Source organism: Mustelus asterias, chromosome 9, assembly GCF_964213995.1.
Source record: "Mustelus asterias chromosome 9, sMusAst1.hap1.1, whole genome shotgun sequence".
In the NCBI taxonomy this organism is placed as follows: Eukaryota; Metazoa; Chordata; class Chondrichthyes; order Carcharhiniformes; family Triakidae; genus Mustelus; species Mustelus asterias.
Window position 1 is genome coordinate 118,714,895 of NC_135809.1, and position 22,748 is coordinate 118,737,642.

Here is a 22,748-nt window from a genome sequence, read left to right on the forward strand (position 1 = left end):
ATTTCTCTAACCAGTTTAAACCGGCTCTAATACCAAATGAAGGTACCTTTATCTTTTGGCATTATCTCTTCCCCCCCCTCCCCCCCAGCCTGGATATGCATTGGTAATTTACTTTGTTGCATAATTTGTGCCTGACTTGTGCTGGTATCTTTCATGAATACATCTTTCATTTTATTGGCATGTTACAAATTCATTTCTTAGAAACATTATTAATATGTTACTTGTATGATTTTCAAACCACATATTAAAACATTAGCTGCTAATTATCCTCATTTTGGGTATTTAGAATTAATCAGAATTCTCAGCTACAGGGTGAATAAGTTTTCTTTTGTGCACCTTCCTCTGGGACCTCACCTGTGTCCAGTGACGAGACAAAGATTTGCGTCAGAGGCCCAACTATTTCACCTCTCGTCTCCCTGAAATAGTTGGGCCTCTGACGCAAATCTTTGTCTCGTCACTGGACACAGGTGAGGTCCCAGAGGATTGGAGGATAGCCAATGTGGTCCCGTTATTTAAGAAGGGTAGGAAGGATAACCCGGGTAATTATAGGCCGGTGAGCTTGACGTCCGTGGTGGGGAAGTTGTTGGAGAAGATTCTTAAAGATAGGATGTATGCGCATTTAGAAAGGAATAAACTCATTAACGATAGTCAACATGGTTTTGTGAGAGGGAGGTCATGCCTCACGAACCTGGTGGTGTTTTTTGAAGAAGTGACCAAAATGGTTGACGAAGGAAGGGCCGTGGATGTTGTCTATATGGACTTTAGTAAAGCGTTTGACAAAGTCCCTCATGGTAGGCTAGTGAAAAAGGTTGGATCCCATGGGATAAAGGGGGAGGTGGCTAGATGGGTGGAGAACTGGCTTGGTCATAGAAGACAGAGGGTGGTAGTGGAAGGGTCTTTTTCCGGCTGGAGGCCTGTGACTAGTGGTGTACCGCAGGGCTCTGTATTGGGACCTCTGCTGTTTGTGATTTATATAAATGATCTGGAAGAAGGAGTAACTGGGGTGATCAGTAAGTTTGCGGACGACACAAAACTGGCAGGACTTGCAGATAGTGAGGAACATTGTCAGAGGCTACAGAAAGATATAGATAGGCTGGAAATTTGGGCAAGGAAATGGCAGATGGAGTTCAATCCTGATAAATGCGAAGTGATGCATTTTGGTGGGAATAATGTAGGGAGGAGCTACACGATAAATGGAAGAACCGTAAAGGGTGTAGAGACGCAGAGGGACCTGGGTGTGCAAGTCCACAGATCTTTGAAGGTGACGTCACAGGTGGAGAAGGTGGTGAAGAAGGCATATGGCATGCTTGCCTTTATAGGACGGGGCATAGAGTATAAAAGTTGGGGTCTGATGTTGCAGATGTATAGAACGTTGGTTCGGCCGCATTTGGAATACTGCGTCCAGTTCTGGTCGCCACACTACCAGAAGGACGTGGAGGCTTTGGAGAGAGTACAGAGGAGGTTTACCAGGATGTTGCCTGGTATGGAGGGACTTGGTTATGAGGAGAGATTGGGGAAACTGGGGTTGTTCTCCTTGGAAAGACGGAGGATGAGGGGAGACTTAATAGAGGTGTATAAAATTATGAAAGGCATAGATAGGGTGAACGGTGGGAAGCTTTTCCCCGGGTCGGTGGTGACGTTCACGAGGGGTCATAGGTTCAAGGTGAAGGGGGGGAGGTTTAACACAGATATCAGAAGGACATATTTCACACAGAGGGTCGTGGTGGCCTGGAATGTGTTGCCGGGCAAGGTGGTGGAGGCGGACACACTGGGAACGTTTAAGACTTATCTAGACAGCTATATGAACGGAGTGGGAATGGAGGGATACAAAAGAGTGATCTAGTTTGGACCAGGGAGCGGCGCGGGCTAATTGTTCCTGGTTTCTCGTTTCAAGGCTTCATTCTACGATCATCTTGCTGGTGCCAGTACAGAGTGAGACTGCGGATAGTTGGGAACCTGTCTCGGGGGCAGGGGATTCATATGGTGTTCGTGGAAGTGGAAATGACTAGGGTTGGGAAGCATTTTCCGATCGGGGCCATTGTGATCTCCTGGACTCGTTTCGATCGCCTCAGGGGGTCGGAGAGGAATTTCCCAGATTTTTTTTCCCCATATTGGCCCTGGGGTTTTTCACTCTGGGTTTTCGCCTCTCCCTGGAGATCACATGGTCTGGAATGGGGGGGTGGGGGTAAGTTAATAGGTTGTAATGAACAAAGCATCGTAGCTGTGAGGGACAGCTCGGTGGATAGGATATTGGTATGTAGATAGGCTGGAAAATTGGGTGGGGATCCTGGATTCAGGATTCAATCCTGGACCGGGGAGCGGCGCGGGCTTGGAGGGCCGAAGGGCCTGTTCCTGTGCTGTATTGTTCTTTGTTCTTTGTTTGTTCCCTTCTGATTCCCAACTTCCTCGTTTTAAATGTGCTGTCTGCTGAGTGAACAATTTGCTTGGGTTGACTTTCTCAGTTTTTTTTCTATAATTCTGAAAACTTTAATTGGGTCATTTCAATGTCCCTTCCCCAGGACAATTAACACAAAATGTTGGGATGAACCGAGAGGATGAGAAATGATCTGTTTTGAGAAGTTAGGAATGAGAAATCGTCCATTTAAGACCATGACTGAGAGGGCACGAGGAAGTGGGGGTTACAAATAGTCATTTGTATTACAGAACTGGAGAATTGCTTTTTTTATTTTTAAAAAAAAAGGCATTTTGTTGAACCTTTTTGTCTTGCACCCACCCAAACAATCAGGGCACGAGTATTCATGTGATTGTCCAAGATGAAAAGCTCCAACAAGCTGTCTTTTTTCAGCAATATTCAAATTGAGGATTATTGAAACATGGATTACTTTGAGGAAGTATCAAACTAGCATTTGAGGAAGAGTACACCACATTTTATTAAAGGAAAATTTAAGATAAATAGTTCAACAGAGGAAGATGCAATGCTGTTAGGGAGAAGACAGGGCATTTGGACTTGTTTTGGATTACTCTCTTAACGAAGAGCTGGCGTGATATGTTGGGCCAAATGATTGCCTTCTGTGCTGTAAGTGTCTATAGTTGCTGTGTTTTCTCTAGTGTGGCTCTGTTAATGCTGATGGCTTCATTTTTTGACTTTGATAGCGTTTATTCAGGGAAACGAAGCTCGAAGTTTCCTGGGACGGCGTCTTTTGTACAATCGATGGGATTTTGAAATATTTACTCAAGGAAATCTTGAACGAGAATGTTTTGAAGAAATATGTAGCTTTGAAGAGGCACGAGAAGTTTTTGAAGATGATCGGAAGACAGTTGAGTATTTCGCTCTTGTACATCATTCAAAAGGAATAGCATTTAATTGATCTTTTCAAAACTTTGTAAAATAATTATTGATTCAACACTTCATTAATTAAAAAAAAAATATTTCCCTGCCTACCAACTGAATGGAGCTTGTGCCAGGGTACAGCACTAAGTTGTTGGCTGTCCTCCAAACTCAACACCAACTTGATCTGTAGGGTTGAGTAAGATGGTACATTTTACTGAGCCAGCTGGAAAGTTGTTAATTGTAATCATAATTACATCTCTTGTTACAAAAAGGAAACTAACGTTTTATTTTCTTTATATTTTCTTTCAGAATATCTTTTGGAAAAGTTACACAACAAAGGGCCCTTATGCCAAGCCAGGTAAGACTTGATTTTTTTATTACAAAAATGATTATTAAAGTATTATTACAAGTAGTTAAAAAGGAGGAGCTATACAGTTTCTCACAGGGAAGTCCCAAGTTTGTCATGACAGTAAACACCATTTTGATGAGCTGATGTGAAGCTATTTTGGTGTTGAACTTGAGTCCTTAATTGGATCAGAGTGAAGTGCCCCAAATCCATTCTGTTTCAATTTATCTATAGGATGGCATACTTTTATGTTTCTCTTCTCCCCCATGTACCTATTTAGTTTCTCCCTAATGCATCAATGCCATTTGCCTCAACTATTCCTTGTAGTGGTGCGTTCCACTTTCTAAGCATTTGCTGAGGAAAGAAGCTTCTGAATTCCCTATTGGATTTATTAGTGACTATTTTGTATTGATGGCCCTAAATTTAGTGCATCTGCTCTATTACATTTGGATAAAAATTTGAAGGATTGTTTGAGGGATGTATGTGAAGTGCTAGAAAAGGTGCTAATCACTTGAATTTTAAACGCTTATGTTTATTAACAGAGAATCAAAGTTTTCCCATTCATGCATTTAAAGTTGTGATTCGACTTTTCTATACAGAACAGGGAGAGAAGGAACTGCTGGATTTCTACTATATTATCTCAGTGAATTCCAAAATATTTTAACTTTTTCAGTGTCTTCCCTTTTGGGGGTGGGGTGGGGAGGTCACCCAGTCCTCTTATTTTTGCACTTTGCATCTGAAGTATTCTTAGATTGTTTGAGTTTTCACTTGAGCGTGAAGTTACAACGTACAATGCAATTTGAAGTGTAGTCACTTGTAATTTGGGAAACACTGTAACCCAATTGCACACTGCAAGCTCCCAAAAATATTCCCCCCCTCTACCCCACTTTCATCCTGTAACTATGTGAAGGGGCTTGTAATGTAATCATACAGCACAGAAGAAGGCCATTTGACCCATTGTGGGCTGGTGCATGACTATTAGGCACCCAGGACGAACCCTCCACCAACAATGCCACATGACTTTGTTTACTTATCAGGATTGAGAGTGGTTGAAAATAACAAAAATGGTCTGAAATTTTCTTGTGGTAAGGAATCATTTGTAGTGAAGTCACTACAGGGTGTGGGGCTGGAAGACTATAAGCACTTTTTATCATTTTTGTGGTGAAATTCAAATGCTGTAGGGCACTGCAAAAGGGTAAGTTTTGTTTTAAAAAAGTACAGTTGAGATGAGCAGTTACTAAGGACTCGTGATAGATCCACTTATCTTAGTTTTGAGAAGCTTATGCTTGCACTGAGATTTCAGCAACTAAATGTTATATTCAAGAATAATCTCATTTACTGAAAAACCGTTTAATCCACACTTCAAAATTGTGAAAGTCAGGGTGTGGGAGAGAAGGAGGAAAAGATAAAGAGAGATAAAAAGAGATTATTATTGTGAAGATGCTATACAATTGGACAAAGCGAACTCCTGTTACATGCAGTCACCATTCCTTAAATTCAGCCCCCACCATCAAATTCAAATCATGTCCTCAATGAACTTGGATAACTTTGGGAATGCAAATTTGCCTATCAAACAGCATACTTGGTTTCCAACCAGCAATATAAGGGAGTGGAAACAATTTAAGAGGTTTTTCTCATCTTAGAAACATTTTGTTGACAAAGCGAAATCACGCCTGCTTCACAGTGTCGGCAATATCACGAGAAACCGGGTGCAGAGCCAGTTTTTCACCCCTCGTGATCTTGCCGTTTGCCACGTCGATCGACCCATGGGGCAAGCCGGTAAGATCGCCCACATCCTATCTAATTCTTGGCACCATGTTTAGGAAGGATGCCAAAGCTTTGGAGAGGGTGGGGAGGATATTTACTAGAATGCTACCAGGGATGAGGTTTTTGAGTAGAGGAGGTTGAAATGAGACCTCTGTTTTGAGTAAATGAAGTGAAACTATTTCCAATAGCAAGAAGAACCATGGGAGGAACGAGAAAACATTTTCACATTTTCTGTGATCTGGATCGCGTTGTCTGAAAGGGTGATGGAAGCAGACCCAATTGTAATTTTCAGAAGAGAATTGGATAATGAAAGGAAGCTGCAGGGCTATAAAAAAACAGCAGGAGAATGGGATTAATGAAATGTTATTTCAAATACTGATGTTGCCTTCCCAAATTACAGAACGTTTTGTAAATGATGACATGATGAAAAAATATTATTCACAAAATTAAAGCATATCTTGATATATGAAATGAAGGACAAAGAAAGGGCGTCTTTTAGGCCTAACAGTGCTTACTCCATTCGTTTTGCAGTGAAACTTGGTATACAGCCCTCTCCCACATCTAGTATTGTTCATGTCTTCAATGAAACAACAAGGGACTTTTGCTGGTAACATCTTTCTGGTGAGAGATCAGATGGATATAGCCAATCTTCCAAGTTTAGGGGACATAGGCCATCTGCCTACAGCACCCCAGTCCCACTGTGCTCTGGCCAGCATGACCCTCAATGAACATCACTTTAAAATAAAATAAATCTGTGGTCGTTACATTTTTGTTCGATCATTGCTGAAAGTAAATTAGCTGCCACATTTCCCTATATTGTGACAGTGACTGCATGTCCAAAATACAGTCAGTTGTGAAGCATTTTTGGATGTTCTGAGGAGGTAGAAAAGTTTTTTGCAGAGATGCAGATTCCTTGAAATACCCGATTTGATTTGATTTATTATTGTCACATGTATTAGTATACAGTGAAAAGTATTATTTCGTGCATGCTATTAAGACAAAGCATACCTTCCATAGAGAAGGAAAGGAGAGAGTGCAGAATGTAATGTTACAGTCGTAGCTAGGGTGTAGAGAAAGATCAACTTAATGCAAGGTAGGTCCATTCAAAAGTCTGATGGCAGCAGGGAAGAAGCTGTCTCGAGTCGGTTGGTACATGTCCTTAGACTTTTGTATCTTTTTCCTGATTGAAGAAGAGAGAATGTCTGGGGTGCATGGGGTCCTTGCTTATGCTGACTGCTTTTACAAAGCAGCGGGAAGTGTGGGCGAATCAATGGATGGGAGGCTGGTTTGTGCGATGGACTGGGCTTTGTTTAAGACCCTTTGTAGTTTTTTGTGGTCTTGGACAGAACAGGAGCCATACCAAGCTCTGTGATACAACCAGAAAGAATGCTTTCTATGGTGCATCTGTAAAAGTTGGTGAGAGTTGGAAAATGTAGCAGTTTCAGGAAAATCTCTGGGGAAATTCCCCCTCTTCTTTGTGAAGAAGCAAGCTCCAGGGGACCATAATCATCCTTGATGCATCACGAGGTCAACTTGACCATCCTCTATCCTGATATACTGCAATCTCCTCCACTTAGTGACTCACCAAGTGCTCAAAAGACTGTGTTGTATGTGCACTTGCCAAAGGTTTTGGCAGAAAGGATACACAATGAGTTGGGGGAGAGCTTACAGAAGTGGTGTTACCATGGTAGATGAATAATGGATAAAGAAAGTGGAAAAACTTCAAAACTTCAGCTGTTGATGTTTGCAGTAAGTGTATCTTCTTGAGCAGTCTCTTGGGAATGAGGATGACTTGCTTCCACTCTGGTTCAATCAGTTCTGAGATGGCTGATGAATTCAATGCGTGAGCTTCGAACTCTGCCACATGTAGGGCAGGTGGTGCTTGAAGTGTTGGGTAGATGGATTGTTTGGAGTTTGTTGGTGTTTTAAGTGCCTAAAATTAGCTATTCGTGAAAGCTTTCAGTACTGCATTGGTCTAGTGGGCCAAGATATTCATGTCTTTTGGCTCCCTAAAAGAATAAATATTACCCACTGGAGTATACGGAGAGAGGTGATCTCCAATAGTAGCTTTGAAAAATAGAGAGAAAAGATGAAATAAAACTTGCTATTGCTTATATTGCCCATCTATCCCTCCTTTCTTTTCAGGCATTACAACCGATATTACTACAATTCTGACAGCGTTCTTTGGCACTGTGTTATTTTTAATTCTATTGGTGTTCTTTATCTGGTATTACTGCAAGCAGCGGAGATACAAAGATCGAAGTAGTAGCAGGTAAGTTTCCACAGATTACATTATTCTTTAACTTTTGTGTACACATACAATGTTTATTTGAAAACCAAAAAAGGGAAATGATTTTATGACCTTCTTAGTGCAGTGGTGATACCTAAACATGTTTCAGGATTGTACAAACGAGCATCAGAAAGTTGAACTGTTCCAATGGGTGAACCCAGGTACAAGTTTGTATGAAATGTGCAATGTTAGTGTTGAGATAAAGAAATGATGGCCAAGACTGTGCCCCTAATCCTCAACTATCCAGCTTCTCCATACTTCCTTCTCAAAGGAAAATATTAGTACGTTGAAGCAAAATCTGGAGGTTCACAATAATCTACGCTGAGGCATCATGATGAAGTGACCATTTTCTGTGGTTATCATTCTATGATGAGAATAATGAACCTCTGATGTGTTCCATCAGATGTGATATTTATATGGCTGTATGGTTGAGTTTCTGATCAATGGTGACTCTGCCCACTCGCATCAGGATTTGAAGATGGTCATGCCTTTGAGTTTCCAAGATAAGTGGTTAGACTTTTTGGCAATGGTTGTCATTTGCCATATGTGTGGCATGAATGTCACTTCTAATTTACCAGTCCAAGCCTGGATGGTGTAACTATAAGCACCATCTCCACAAATACTTTGCTGGTTGGAGTCATACCTGGCACAAAGGAAGATAGTTGTGATTGTTGGAGGTTAATTATCTCAGCTCCAGGACATCAGTGCAGGTGTTCCTCAGGTTAGTCTCCTCGGCCCAACCATCTTCAGCTGCTTCATCAATGACCTTCCATCATAAGCTCAGGAGTGGGATGTTCGCTGATTATTCAGCACCATTTGTGACTTCCAAGATATTGAAGCAGTCTATGTCCAAATACAGCAAGACCTGGCCAGTAGCAATGCTTGAACTGACAAGTGGCAAGTAACGTTCGTGCCACAGTGCCAGGCAATGATCATCCCCAACAAAGGATCTAACCATCAACCCTTGACAATCAATGGCATTACCATGGCTGAATCCCCCACCATCCACATCCTGGGAGTTACCATTGACCAGAAATTGAACTGGACTAGCCATATAAGTACTGTGGCTACAAGAAGTCAAAAACTAGGAATCCTGTGGCAAGTTATTCACCACCTGACTCGCCAAAGCCTGTCCATCATCGACAAGGTGCAAGTCAGGAGTGTGATGAATACAGTTCCAACAACACTCAAGAAACTCGGCACCATCCAAGACAAAGCAGCTCGCTTGATTGCTACCCCTTCCACAAATGTTCAATCCCTCCACCACTGATGAACAGTGGCAGCCGTGTGTACCATCTACAAGATGCACTGCAGGAACTCACCAAGGTTCTTCAGGTAGCACCTTCCAACCCACGACCACAACCATCTAGAAGGTCAAGCACAGCAGATACCTGAGAACACCACCAGCTGGAGGTTCCCTCCCAAGTCACTCAACATCCTGACTTGGAAATATATCGCTGTTCCTTCACTGTCACTGGATCAATATCCTGGAATTCCTTCCCTAACAGCACTGTGGGTGTACCTACACCTCAGACCACAAAGGTTCAAAAAGGCAGCTCACTACCATCACCTTGAGACCCAGTAGGAATGGGCAATAAATGCTGGCCTAGCCGGCAAACCCCACAACTCTTAAAATAATTTTAAAAACTAGGTTATGGAGAAGGAGTTCAAATTTTTAGATATGATTTCAAAATCTAAATCAAGAATTATTTCCCCTCATGGCGGAAATCTAGAATTGGAGGCATTGCTACAGAATAAGGGGTCACCAATTCAAGACAAATGAGAAATTTCTTCTGAGGGTCGTGGATCTTTGAAATTCTGTACCCAGAGAGTTATAAAATCTGGAGTCATTGAGTATATTCAAGGCTGAGATGAACCCATTCGTGAAATACTGGGGAGCGGAGGGTTATTGGCGAACAGGTAAGAAAGTAACAGTTTTGGCAAAATCATAGTGGCCATGATCTTACTGAATGGCAGTAACTTGAGGGACCAAATGGCCCACTCCTGCTCTTACTAATGCTCTTATGTGGTTGTAGACAGAAAATGCTGGAAATACACAGCAGGGTGGGCTGCAAAAGTGAAGAGGAAACGATAGGTTAATTCTTTCTTTGGTTCTGTTGAGCCTCACCTTAAATGATAAAGGGGAGTTTAAACAAAAGGTAGGGAAAGCAAAGCAACAAGAAGGCCATTAACCCACTGAGGCTCGTGATTGCATCCCTCTTTGACCACTAGGTGGTGCCTCTGTCCCATCCACCTTAAGAAGTCTCACAACACCAGGTTAAAGTCCAACAGGTTTATTTGGTAGCAAAAGCCACTAGCTTTCGGAGCGCTGCCCCAGACTACTTACTGTGTTTACCCCAGTCCAACACCGGCATCTCCACATCATGCCATTCACCTTGGTCAGCTCTTTCCATGAATTGGATGTGGAGATGCCGGCGTTGGACTGGGGTGAACACAGTGAGAAGTCTCTCAACACCAGGTTAAAGTCCAACAGGTTTATTTGGTAGCACGAGCTTTCGGAGCACTGCTCCTTCATCAGGCGAGTGAAGAGTTGGGCTCGCCAACAGTGCATATATAGGCACAGACTCAATTTACAAGATAATGGTTGGAATGTGAGTCTTAACAGGTAATCAGGTCTTTACAGATGCAGACAATGCGAGTGGAGAGAGTTAAGCACAGGTTAAAGAGGTGTGAATTATCTCAAACCAAGACGGTTAGTGCGATTTTTGCAAGCCTCGGCAAGTCGTGGGGGTTACAGATAGTGTGACATGAACCCAAGATCCCGGTTGAGGCCATCCTCCTGTGTGGAACTTGGCAATCAGTTTTTGCTCTGCGATTCTGCGTTGTCATGTGTCGTGAAGGCCTCCTTGGAGAACGCTTACCCAAAGATCGGAGGTTGAATGCCCTTGACTGCTGAAGTGTTCCCCGACAGGAAGGGAACACTCCTGCCTGGTGATTGTCAAGCGGCGTCCATTCATCCGTTGTCATAGCATCTGCATGGTCTCGCCAATGTACCATGCCTCGGGACAGCCTTTCCTGCAGCGTATCGGGTAGACAACGTTGGCCGAGTCGCAAGAGTATGTACCGTGTACCTGGTGAGATGATGGCATCCATGTCAATGATTCGGCACGTTTTGCAGAGATTGCTGTGGCAGGGTTGTGTGGTGTCGTAGTCACTGTTCTTCTGAAGGCTGGGTAGTTTGCTGCGGACAATGGTTTGTTTGAGGTTGCATGGTTGTTTGAAGGCAAGTAGTGGGGATGGCCTTGGTGAGATGTTTATCTTCTTCAATGAAATGTTGAAGGCTCCGGAGAAGATGTTATAGCTTCTCTGCTCCGGGGAAGTACTGGATGACAAAAGGTACTCTGTCCATCGTGTCCTGTGTTTGTCTTCTGAGGAGATTGGTGCAGTTTTTCGCTGTGGTGCGTCAGAACTGTCAATCGATGAGTCGAGCGCTATATCCTGTTCTTATGAGGGCGTCTTTCAGCGTCTGTAGGTGTCTGTTGCGATCCTCCTCATCTGAGCAGATCCTGTGTATACGGAGGGCTTGCCAAAGGGGATGGCTTCTTTTGATGTATTTAGGGTGGAAGCTGGAGAAGTGGACCATCGTGAGGTTATCTGTGGGCTTGCAGTACAGTGAAGTGCTGAGGTGACCATCCTTAATGGAGATGCGTATGTCCAAGAATGCAACTGATTCCGGAGAGTAGTCCATGGTGAGTCTGAAGGTGGGGTGGAACTTGTTGATGTCGTCATATAGTTGTTTCCGTGATTGTTTGTCGTGAGTCCAAAGGAATCGATGACATTTTCTTTCTTGAGTCCAAAGGAAGAAAAACCGCGCAACCTCAAACAGACCATTGTCCGCAGCAAACTACCCAGCCTTCAGGAGAACAGTGACCACGACACCACACAATCCTGCCACAGCAATCTCTGCAAGACGTGCCAGATCATCATCACAGATGCCATCACCTCACATGAGAACACCATCCACCAGGTACATGGTACATACTCACGTGACTCTGCCAACGTTGTCTACCTGATATGCTGCAGGAAAGGCTGTCCTGAGGCATGGTACATTGGGGAGACCATGCAGATGCTACGACAATGGATGAATGGACACCGCTCGACAATCACCAGGCAGGAGTGTTCCTTTCCTGTCAGGGAACACTTCAGCAGTCAAGGGCATTCAACCTCTGATCTTCGGGTAAGCGTTCTCCAAGGCGGCCTTCACGACATACGACAACGCAGAATCGCCGAGCAAAAACTGATAGCCATGTTCCGCGCACATGAGGACGGCCTCAACTGGGATCTTGGGTTCATGTCACACTATCTGTAACCCCCACAACTTGCCTGGGCTTGCAAAATCTCACTAACTGTCCTGGCTTGAGACAATTTACACCTCTTTTAACCTGTGCTTAACCTCTCTCCACTCGCATTATCTGTATCTAAAGACCTGATTACCTGTTAAGACTCGCATTCCAACCCTTATCTTATAAATTGAGTCTGTGCCTATATATGCCCTGTTTGTGAACCCAACTCTTCTCTCACCTGATGAAGGAGCAGTGCTCCGAAAGCTTGTGCTGCCAAATAAACCTATTGGACTTTAACCTGGTGAGACTTCTTACTGTGAATTGGAGTTTGTGGATAACAAGAGGATGGGACAGATTGCAACATCTTCAATCATGATTGTAAAATTATTTGAACACAGGTTATATGTGATATATTGTCTGAATTTACTCCACAGTCACAGCAGTGTGGTTGACTCTCAACTGCCCTCTGAAATGGCCTAGCAAGCCACTCAATTGTCAGCACCACCTTCTCCAGGGCAACAAGGGATGGGTGATAAATGCTGGCCTAGCCAGTCATGCCCACATCCCAAAAACTGAATTTTAAAAATACTTAAGGGAAAATAACCTTCTATTCACTTGCTGGTGTTTTTTGAAGAGGTAACGGGATTGAGGAGAGCCATGATGGTGATGTGTACATGGACTTCCAAAAGACACTTACAGTTATGCACAATAGACTTGTGAGAAAAGTTATAACTCATGGAATAAAAAGGACAGTAGCAACGTGGATACAGAATTGACTGAGCGACAGGAAACAATAAATGGATATTTTTGGGGCTGGAGGAAGGTTTGTAGTGGAGTTTCCCAGGGATCGACATTGGGATCCAATGCTTTTCCTGATGTGCATTAATGATCTTGACCTTGGTGCACTGGGAACTATTCCAAAATTTGCAGATGATACAAAACTGAGAAACATTGTAAACTGTGAGGAGGACAGTATATAATTTCAAAAGGACATAGACAAGTTGGTGGAAGGGGCGGATAGGAGGCAGATGAGGTCCAGCGCAGAGGAACATGATATATTTTGGTACAAAGAGATTAGGAGAGACAGTATAAAATGAAGGATACCATTCTAAAGTGGTGAAGGGACAGAGGGACCTGACTGTATGTGGGCCTAAGTAATGAAGGTAGCAGGACAGGTTGAGAGAGCATTTAATAAAGCATACAATATTCTGGGCTTTATTAATAGGGACATTAGAGTGTAAGAGTAAGCAGGTTATGATGAGTTTGTCTAAGACACTAGCTAGACCTCAGCTGGAGTACTGCGTCAGTTCTGGGCACCTTATTTTAGGAAGGATGTGAAGGCATTGGTGAAAGTGCACATGTGGTTTACAAGAATGATTCCAGGGATGAGAAACTTCAGTTATGAAGATAGATTGGAGAACTTGGGACTCTTTTCCTTTGGGAAAATGAGGCGGAGAGGAGATTTGAAAGAAGTATTTAAAATCAGGAGGGGCCTGGACAGGGAAGATGGGGAGAAACTGTTTCTGTTGCTGGCAGGATCAAGAACCAGAGGGTACAGATTTAAGGTGATTGGTAAAAGAAGAAAAAGCTATATGAGAAAAACACATTCTCTCATAGTGATTGGTTAGGCTCAGAATTCACTACCTGAGTGGAGATAGGTTCAATTGAAGCTTTCAAGAGGAACTTAGATGATAAAGTGGAATTTTAAACAAAAGGTAGGGAAAGAAGGACAATCAAGGATTTTGAATAGAAACAATATGCAGGGGTACAGGAAGAAGGCAGGAGACTGGCACGAGGTGAAATGATCATTCAGGCAGCCAGTGCAGGCACGATGGGCTGAATGACCTATTTTCTGTGCTGTAAAAACTGAGATCCAAGATATTGGTAATATCACTGAAATACAAATCCAGAGGCCCAGGCTACTGCACTGGGAGACACGGGTTCAAATTCCACCAAAAATATAGAACATAAAGCTGGTCTCAGTAATTGTGACCATGAAACTATCATCGATTGTTGCTTTTCTGATGTCCTATAGGGAAGGAATTCTGCCATTCTTACCACGTCTCGCCTACATGTGAGCCTAGATCCACAGCAATGTGGTTGACTCTGAAATGGCCTAGCAAGCTACTCAGTTCAAGGGCAATTAGGGGCAGGCAACCAATGCTGATCTGGCCAGTGACACCCACATCCCTTGAAAGAATAAATACATTTTGGTTCAGTAGCCTAACATTGCTGCAACATTCTGCCTTTGCAACCAATGAGAACAGAGTTTTCCTTCAACTGTTATGCTATTGAGAACTTTTGGACAACACTTTGGCATCTCACTTTCACTCTCTGACCATGCCTCCATGTTTGGCCCTACCAAGGATAAGGAGCTCCCGCCAGCCCCACTCAAGGGATTGTACAAATCGATAGACCTCTCCATCACTCAAGGTGGCAATCCACTGAGAAGAACCATGCCTTCAAAATCTCTGCCATGGTCAAGCAAGATTATGTGATTCTCATCCTGTCTCCAATCTACTTGATCGTGGCTGTTCACTTTATCAATGATCAATTGCCCTCCAGTTTCAGTACTGAGTACTGTCTTAGTGGAAAATGTTTTGACCTCCGTTTCCTCAATGCCAAAACTAAACACCATAGATATGTGATCTGTAGTTTGTGGATAACTGCAGTGTCATTGCCCAGTGTCCAGATTTTAAGCGATTCTTGATCTCTCCAATTCTGTATACAAGAAACTTGGCCTGTCCTTGAATGTTATAGACTCAGAGGCCTACAGCACCAAAAAGGCCCTTCAGCCCATCGCATCTGCGCTGATCAAATACTATTTTAATGCCATTTTCCAGCACTTGGCCCATAGCCTTGTATGCCCTGGCGAGTGCACATCTAAATATTTCTCAAATGTTATGAGGGCCTCTGCCCCCACCATCCTTTCAGGCAGTGAATTCCAGACTCCCACTGCCCTTTGGATCAACCCACATCTGGTCAGCCAAACATTCCACCTACAATAAATGTTAAAGGGAGAGATTCTGGAATATGTTGAGCACTTCCCATATCTTGGCAGCAACCTCTTCCCAAAAGTCACCATCGTGAGGAGATCCAACACCGGATCAGCTGCACCAGCTCAACCATCTACAAAAACATGGCAGCTAGTGTTTGACAACAAAGAACTCCCAAGTCAACAGAAGTCCTAGTGTACAGAGCAGTTGTTGTCACCATGCTCCTGTACTGCAGTAAGACTTGTATCAACGACACAGAGCATCACAAAACTTCACAGGCAATGCTCCATTGCATCCTCTGGATTCAGTGGTAGGCATTGTGAACAGAATTCCCACTCACCTGAAGAAGGAGCTTAAGGCTCCGAAAGCTAGTGGCTTTTGCTACCAAATAAACCTGTTGGACTTTAACCTGGTGTTGTTAAACTTCTTACTGTCTTTCAATGGTAGGACCATTGAACAAATGCTAGTGCCTTTCCTGAAGTCACCTCCACAAGCATTCAGGCAAAACTCTTGAAAAATTAGCTTCAGTGGGCTGGATTCTGGATCCTGATGGCTAAAAACCATCTCCACCACCTGGTCCTGTTTTCCCAACTCTCAATGGCCAAAGCTCCAGGAAAGGATGAAGAAAACGCTTGAAGTTGAACTCTGAAGCTCCCATTTGAAGTATGATCGCATTAATGACCAGGAGGATATTGCTGCTAATCGTTCAGAATGACAACAGCTTGTCCATCAAGCTGCATCATGCACCTCAAAACATGAGGCAGAACAGTGAAGAAAAGAAAAGGAAGCAATTCCAGCACTTCAGATTCTACTATCTCATGGGTCATCCTGCCCGAAATGCATTAAGATCTGCGGGTTGACAATCGGCCTGTTCAGTCACATGAAAATCCATGGCAGAAGCTTGCAATCCTGAGTAGACGTCATCCTTGAATCTAGGGACACCCAATGACCGAAATATTCCGTGCATTGAATTGGAAAATCTATGCTGAAGACTGCCATAGTACCGGCTGCCTTCTAATTAATTTAACTCTTCTGGAAGACCGAAAAAGCAACATTCTGACTTGACAAAAAGCATAAGGAGCAGGAAGGAGGAGATTGCCAGAGAAAATCTCCAGATCTGGATTAGAAGCAGAAGGCAGAAATAAAACTCCACGCTGCAGCAGAAGATTCCATTGAATCCCATGGAAGATCAGCTTCAACACCCCAAGTGCAGAGCGAGAAAACCTAGCAAGAATGGGGTTTTTTGAAAAAAAAACTTTGCTTTTGGTCGGAACATGTTTTTTAAAAAAAGCTTTTAAATCCACAGCAATCAGAATTGCCATTTTAAACCACATTGTGAACAGCCCAAGTTGGTGCCGAACCATTTGGTGGCCAAACGTCCAAATTAATGGTGATGAATGTTTAGTTTTGCCGATTTTGATATTATTTCTTGCTCACTGAAAGATGCACATTGCTTGAATGCGTCTATCAACCAACACACATCTTAATATTGTCTACGAGGTATTTTCTCTATCAGAGTCACCTCGTCATCGTTGACATCATTATTTTTATGATTTGCATTTCATGGGCTGAAAATTGCATTGGCCCATCAGCTGAATTAATGACGTTATGGTGGACGATGAGGTTGGGGGTGGAGATAAACCCATGGGTTTGGCAGAGAGATGTGCTTTAGGGCGGCACTGTGGTTAGCACTGCTGCCTCACAGCGCCAGGGACCCATGTTCAATTCTGGCCTCAGGTCACTCTGTGTGGAATTTGCATGTTCTCCCCGTGTCTGCGTGCGTTTCCTCTGGGTGGTCCGGTTTCCTCCCACAGTCCAAAGATGTGCAGGTTGCAGTGAGAATGTAACCCATTTCCCATGTCAACACCATTTGCAACGAGGCCAAAGTGGTCAGAGTGAGCCAAGTAGTATGCAGAACGGAAAACTGCCTTTTAGATGAGGTGTTCAGGTTGTCACAAATATTTCCAAGAGTGTCTCCCTCTGCTTTTTCAGCAACTTGTTGTGCAGTGATGAGAGCTTGCAACAATTGGCGTTCTGCAGTTTTTTTTCTGCGAGATTTTAAACATGCTCTCCGGCTGGATCCATCGTATGATACAAACTCCATTCATTCGGAAATCTCAATCTCTTGGACGTGAAATGTGTAAAGCTGCTAAATTTGCCCACACCAAGTTTTCTGTCCTTTTTTATAGTCTAACCAAGGAGGCATCTGCTTTTGTTTCTTCCACATTTCCTCTGTCCACACATCCACACAGGGATACAGGCCTGTCACTGTATCAAGCTCCGTTCAGATTTACACTGTGGTCCGTTTTGAATGTGATTCTTTGAGGCAGCTCTGGGACCTGCTCCTCCTGCATCACTTACTGTGTCAGCACTTGAATGTGACTTTCTCTGTGAAAGGAGATTTATTCTCTTTTTGTTTCGCAGTCATTGTGTTGTTAACAGGCAGTTTTGAATGTTTTTGGGTTTTTTTTCCTCAGTTACTTGGATAGCAGGTTCTTGGGTTTGGAGATTTTAGAAATCGCGCTGTTTCTTATGGGCAGCTGTTAGTAATTCTGACTGAGGCCTGTCTACCCCCAGGCTGTCAGTAGTACTGAGTAGGCCAGTGGGGATTTGGGCTGTTTTAATTTATAACCTGTAAAAATGCCATTTTGAGGTGCTGATAGGTAGGCATCAGGGAACAGACATAATAATATAGACACTAAACAGGTGATGACTAGCCCACTGGAAACAAAGTATTTTGGCACGTTGTTCACCTACAGGGTCTCAATCTCTCCTGCGATTATGCTGGATCTCCACATACACTCGGGCTTCACCTTCCAAGCACACTTTTTCAGATCTTTGACGATATCAATCAGAACACCACTGTTCCCACAGGCTGGAGTAAGGAGTCACCGACTTTTGGCTGCCTCCTTGGATCTTCACAGCTTCTTTCAAGGCCACTTTACTTCAGGTCTGCTCCCCACAGCTCTTTAACTTGGAGCTTCCTTTAACTTCTGTAAGTTCTGGGACCTTTCTCCTGTTCCCTCCCCCTTATGATGTCCTGCTCCCTGGGATACCTATATAATGGCTCTCCTGCTCATGTCACCCAACCTGTAGTTTCACACTGGTTGAGCTCTTTAGGCCCTTTTGTAGTGCCATTTCCCAGTCCAGGAATGAGATGAGACAAGCTGCACATGTGCTGGCCAATTTCCAGCCAGCACACTCATTAAAGACCTGAGAGTGGCAGCAGCCTGTTGGGAAATATAGTTCCTGGTCCCCGGGTCTAGCCTTAGTCCCAATCTAATTGCCGAATCCTGGGAATTGCCATGGTTCTTTAATGCGGCAACAGCAGCAAGTTCCCAGTACGTTCCTGGTACATTCTTCAGGCTCTGGGCTCGCAAATCGTCAGTCACTGGTCAGAAGAGGAGGGGAGAGCTATGCCACTGCTTGTTTGGTGAATTTGCTGATCCTGATGCAGTGCGTTGATGAAGCTTTAACCAGCTTTGATGGAATATTTAAAAGCCTTTTACAAATGTTTTAACCTTTAGGTTGACTAGTGCATTCTGCTTAAAAAGAGGAATGGTGCACCCCCTGTAAAACCTTGAAAGTAAAACAGTTCTCAAGCAGACCACACGATGGTGCTAGAGAACTGGGAGCATTCTGAAAATACTGACATTGCCCAAACTGTAACAGCAGGTGGCAGTGCTGAGCAATCTGGACTATGATAGAATGCAGAGGAATAGTGTTCTAAACTGCAGGCAGATGAAGAAGGCAACAGGAGCAAGCGCAGAAAATGTAGATTTGGAGCTAAAGCGCAAAGAACAAAAAGGATAAACACCAGATAGCTCAAACTTACTGAGAACCATTGAGTCCATGAGAAAATGAAATGGCAGAAATGAATATCAAGAACCTAGCATGACGAAAGGAAGTAAAAGTTCTCAAGACTGTGAAGAGTCTTGGAAACAATTGGCAGCTTGAAGAATAGCGCAGAGGAATTATGCTCTGTTAAGAAAACACTGATCAGTGTAGAGAACCGACTTTCAAATGCTAAGTTTAATAAGGAAAAAACAAGAATTGAGAACACTGGAATGTCGCTCACGAAGTAGAAGACTTGAAAAGGGGACTTGAAATACTAAAATGATGATCTTGTGGGAGAAAACTGGAGCACCCTGAGGAAACACACACAGATATGAGGAAAATGTGCAGACTCCACGTGCACTTGGCCAGAATTGAACCCGAGTCCCTGGCACTGAGAGGCAGCAATGCTAACCACTGTGCCACCGTGCCGCCCTCAACCATAATCAATTATTTGGGTAAAATTGTAAAACTAGTGCGATGGATGCTCCAGTTTTGAAACATAAACATCAACATGGATCACACTGAAACGCATGTGGGAAGAAACATCAATGTGCACTACAGATCATTGCACTCCTGACTTGTGCCTTGTAGATGGTGAACAGGTTTTGGGGAGTCAGGAGGCGAGTTACTTGCCACAGGATTCCTGGTCTTTGACCTGGTCTAGTAACCCCCAGGATGTTGATAGTGGGGGAATTCAGTGATGGTAATGCTATTGAATGTCAAGGGGTGATGGTTAGATCCTGTCTTGTTGGATATGCTCATTGCCTATATGTATGTTGTTTGCTACTTGTCTGCCTAAGCCTAGATATTGTCCATGTCATGCTGCATTTGGACTTGGACTGCTTCAGTATCTCCAGAGTCGAGAATGACATTGTGCATTCATCAGGGAGCATCCCCACTTCTGACCTTATGATGGAAGGAAGGTCATTGAAGCAGCTGAAGATGGTTGGGTCTAGGACATTACCCTGACGACCTCCTGCAGTGATGTCCTGGAGGTGAGATGATTGACCTCCAATCACCACAACCATTTACCTTTGCCAGGGATGACTTCAACCATTGAAGGGTTTTCCTCCACTCCAGTTTTGCTAGGGCTCCTTGATACCACACTCGGTCAAATGCTGCCTTGATGTCAAGGGCAGTCAATCTCTCCTCACCTCTGGCATTCAGCTCTTTTGTCCATATTTGAACCAAGGCTGTAATGAGGTCAGGAGCTGAAAGACCCTGGCAGAACACAAACTGAGCATCCATGAACTGGTTCTTGCTAAGCAAGTGCCACTTGATAGCACTGTTGATGACCCCTTCCAGTACCTTACTGATGATTGAGAGTAGACTGATTGGCCGGGTTGGATTTATTTTATTTCTTGTATCTTTTGTCCTACTCGTGGTTTAGTGTGAAGTAATCTCTGGATCTATCTTTTTTTGGGTGGTTTATCACCATACGTACTTCTCTTATAAGATCACCCCTCTGACACCTGGTAATCGAGTCACATTAGCATTTCTCTCACCGTCTTTTTTTTCCATTTGAGGTACCTCAGCCAAGGTTTGAAGTTGAGCAGAGAAATAATGCTTCTGTTCATTACTTGATAGGGTAGAGGTGTTTCCACTTGTGGAGTAGACCAAATGTAGAGGGAATCAATATAAAGTAGTCACCGGTAGATCCAATAAAGTATTTGGAAGAAACCTCTTTACCCAGAAAGTGGTTAGAATGTCAAACTCACTGTCACATGAACTAGCTGAGGTGAATAATATGGACATATTCAAGGGAAAGCAGGATTAGTACACGAGGGAGAAAGGAATAGAAGGAAACGCGACTAGGAATGTCGCTTGCCAGCTGAGTGCAGATCGAGAACCACCAATTTGCCATCCCTATGGTCTGAATTGTGCTAAAATGGGTGTGTTGTTGAGCCCACTTTAGTCCTTCAGCTATACGAAATCTACTAAATCCTGACATTTTGTCTTCTAATTGATGGGTTTGTTGAATAATTTATCGGGGAGCTTTTTATTTTTACATTTTAAATTCTGTAAGCCATATTTTACCAGTTTAAGGTTGAAGAGCATTCTTTGAAGGTATTCATCTAGAACATGAGCATGTAAAAACAGAAGCTAAGTACAAACTAAGATACAGGTCATGAGCAGTGGCAGATAATTCAAACAGCTGGTCCAAAATGCTCAGCAGGAGGTTATCTCAATCAAAGAGAGGGATTCCATGAGAAAGAGGTAAGATCCATGGTTAACACACAAGGTCAAGGATAATGTTAACTTGAAAAGCAGCATATGCAAAGTGGCAAGGGATAGTGGTAGGCCAGAGGACTGGAGCGTTTTTAGGATCCAACAGCAAAAGACTGAAAAGCTCGTAAGGGAGAAAATGAATTTTGAGAGAAAACTTGCGTGCAGCATTAAAACAAACAATAAGAGTTTCTATGGATAACGGAAAGTGAGTGGTTAAAGTAAATGTGGGACCTCCATTGAATGAGTTGAGTGAATTGATAACAGCAAACAAAGAAATGGCGGGTATGCATCAGTTTTTTTTTTGCATCAGTCTTCCTCATGGAAGATATTACAAATATCCTTAAATTATCAGATGGGCTGATTTCAAATAACATGGTAGAACGTACAAAAGTCCCAATCACAAAGGATAGAGTATTAGAGAAACTCAAGGGGCTAAAGGTGCACGAGTCACCAGGACCCAATGAACTCCATGCTGAGGTTTTAATGGAAGTGGCTGCAGAGATAGTGGACCCATAGGTTGAAATTTTTCATAACTCGCTAAATTCTAGGACGGTACCAGTAGATTGGAAAATCGCCAGTCTGACTCCCTTGTACAAAAAGGGAGAAAGGCAGGGAACTATAATAGGTTAGTTGGTTTAATAGCAATCATTGGCAAGATGCTGGAGTCGATAATCAAAGAGGAAATAGCTAATCATTTAGGAAAGTTGAATATAGTCAAACCAAGTCAACACAGTTTTATGAAAGGTAAATCATGTTTGACAAATATGCTCGAATTCTTTGAGGCTGTAACAGGGAGAGTAGATAGAGAGGAACCTGCAGATGTAGTGCATTTAGATTTCCAAAAGACATTTGACAAGGTGCCACATAAGAGGCTGGTGCATAAAGTAAAAGACCATGGAATCGGAGGAATGAAAACTAGCTGTCAGATAGAAGATGGAGAGTTGGAATAAATGGATCCTTTTCAGAGTGGAAAGATGTGGAGTACTGCAGGAATCCATTCTTGGCCAACAATTGTTCACTGTTTACATTAATGATCTGGAGAAAGGAACAGAATGTAAGGTTTCCAAACTTGCCGACAATACAAATATAGGTGGGAAGGGCAGGCTGTGATAAGGATATTGTGATTCTGCAATGCGATTATAGATAGATTGGGTGACTGGGTGAAAATCTGGAAAATGGAGTTTAATGTGGGGAAGTGTGAGGTCATGCAATTCGGTAGGAGGAATCAAAAGGCAGATTATTATCTAAATGGAGAGAGACTGCAGGTGAGTGAGGTACGGAGGGATCTAGGTGTTCTAGTGCATGAATCACAAAAAAGCTAGCAGGCAGGTTCAACAAGTAGTTACGGCAAACTGCATTTGGCCTTTTATTGCAAACAGATTGGAGTTTAAAAATAGGGAGGACTTGTAATTGTACAGGGTTGGTAAGGCCTCAGCTGGAATACTGCTTACCATTTTGGTCCCCTTTTACCTTACAAAGGATATAGTAACACTGGAGGCAGTCGAAAGGAGATTCACCAGGCTAATTCCTGGGATAAGAGGGTTGTCCTATCAAGAGACACAATAGTTTGGGTTTGTGGTCCTTAGAATTTAGAAGAGTGAGGGGTGACCTTACTCAAACATATAAGATCCTGAGGGGGCTTGACAGGGGAGATGGTGAGATGTTTTCACTAGTTGGAGAGTCTCGA

At 43.2% G+C, this 22,748-nt stretch overlaps 1 protein-coding gene across 1 annotated transcript in view; it reads left to right on the forward strand.

Moving 5' to 3' along the window:
* prrg4 (proline rich Gla (G-carboxyglutamic acid) 4 (transmembrane)) overlaps positions 1-22,748 on the forward strand; it is a 45,481-nt gene that overhangs the window by 16,694 nt on the left and 6,039 nt on the right. The window contains exons 3-5 of the mRNA XM_078220943.1: positions 3,115-3,278; positions 3,602-3,650; positions 7,551-7,677. Coding sequence (XP_078077069.1) covers positions 3,115-3,278; positions 3,602-3,650; positions 7,551-7,677 — 340 coding nt within the window. The remainder of the gene's footprint in view (positions 1-3,114; positions 3,279-3,601; positions 3,651-7,550; positions 7,678-22,748) is intronic.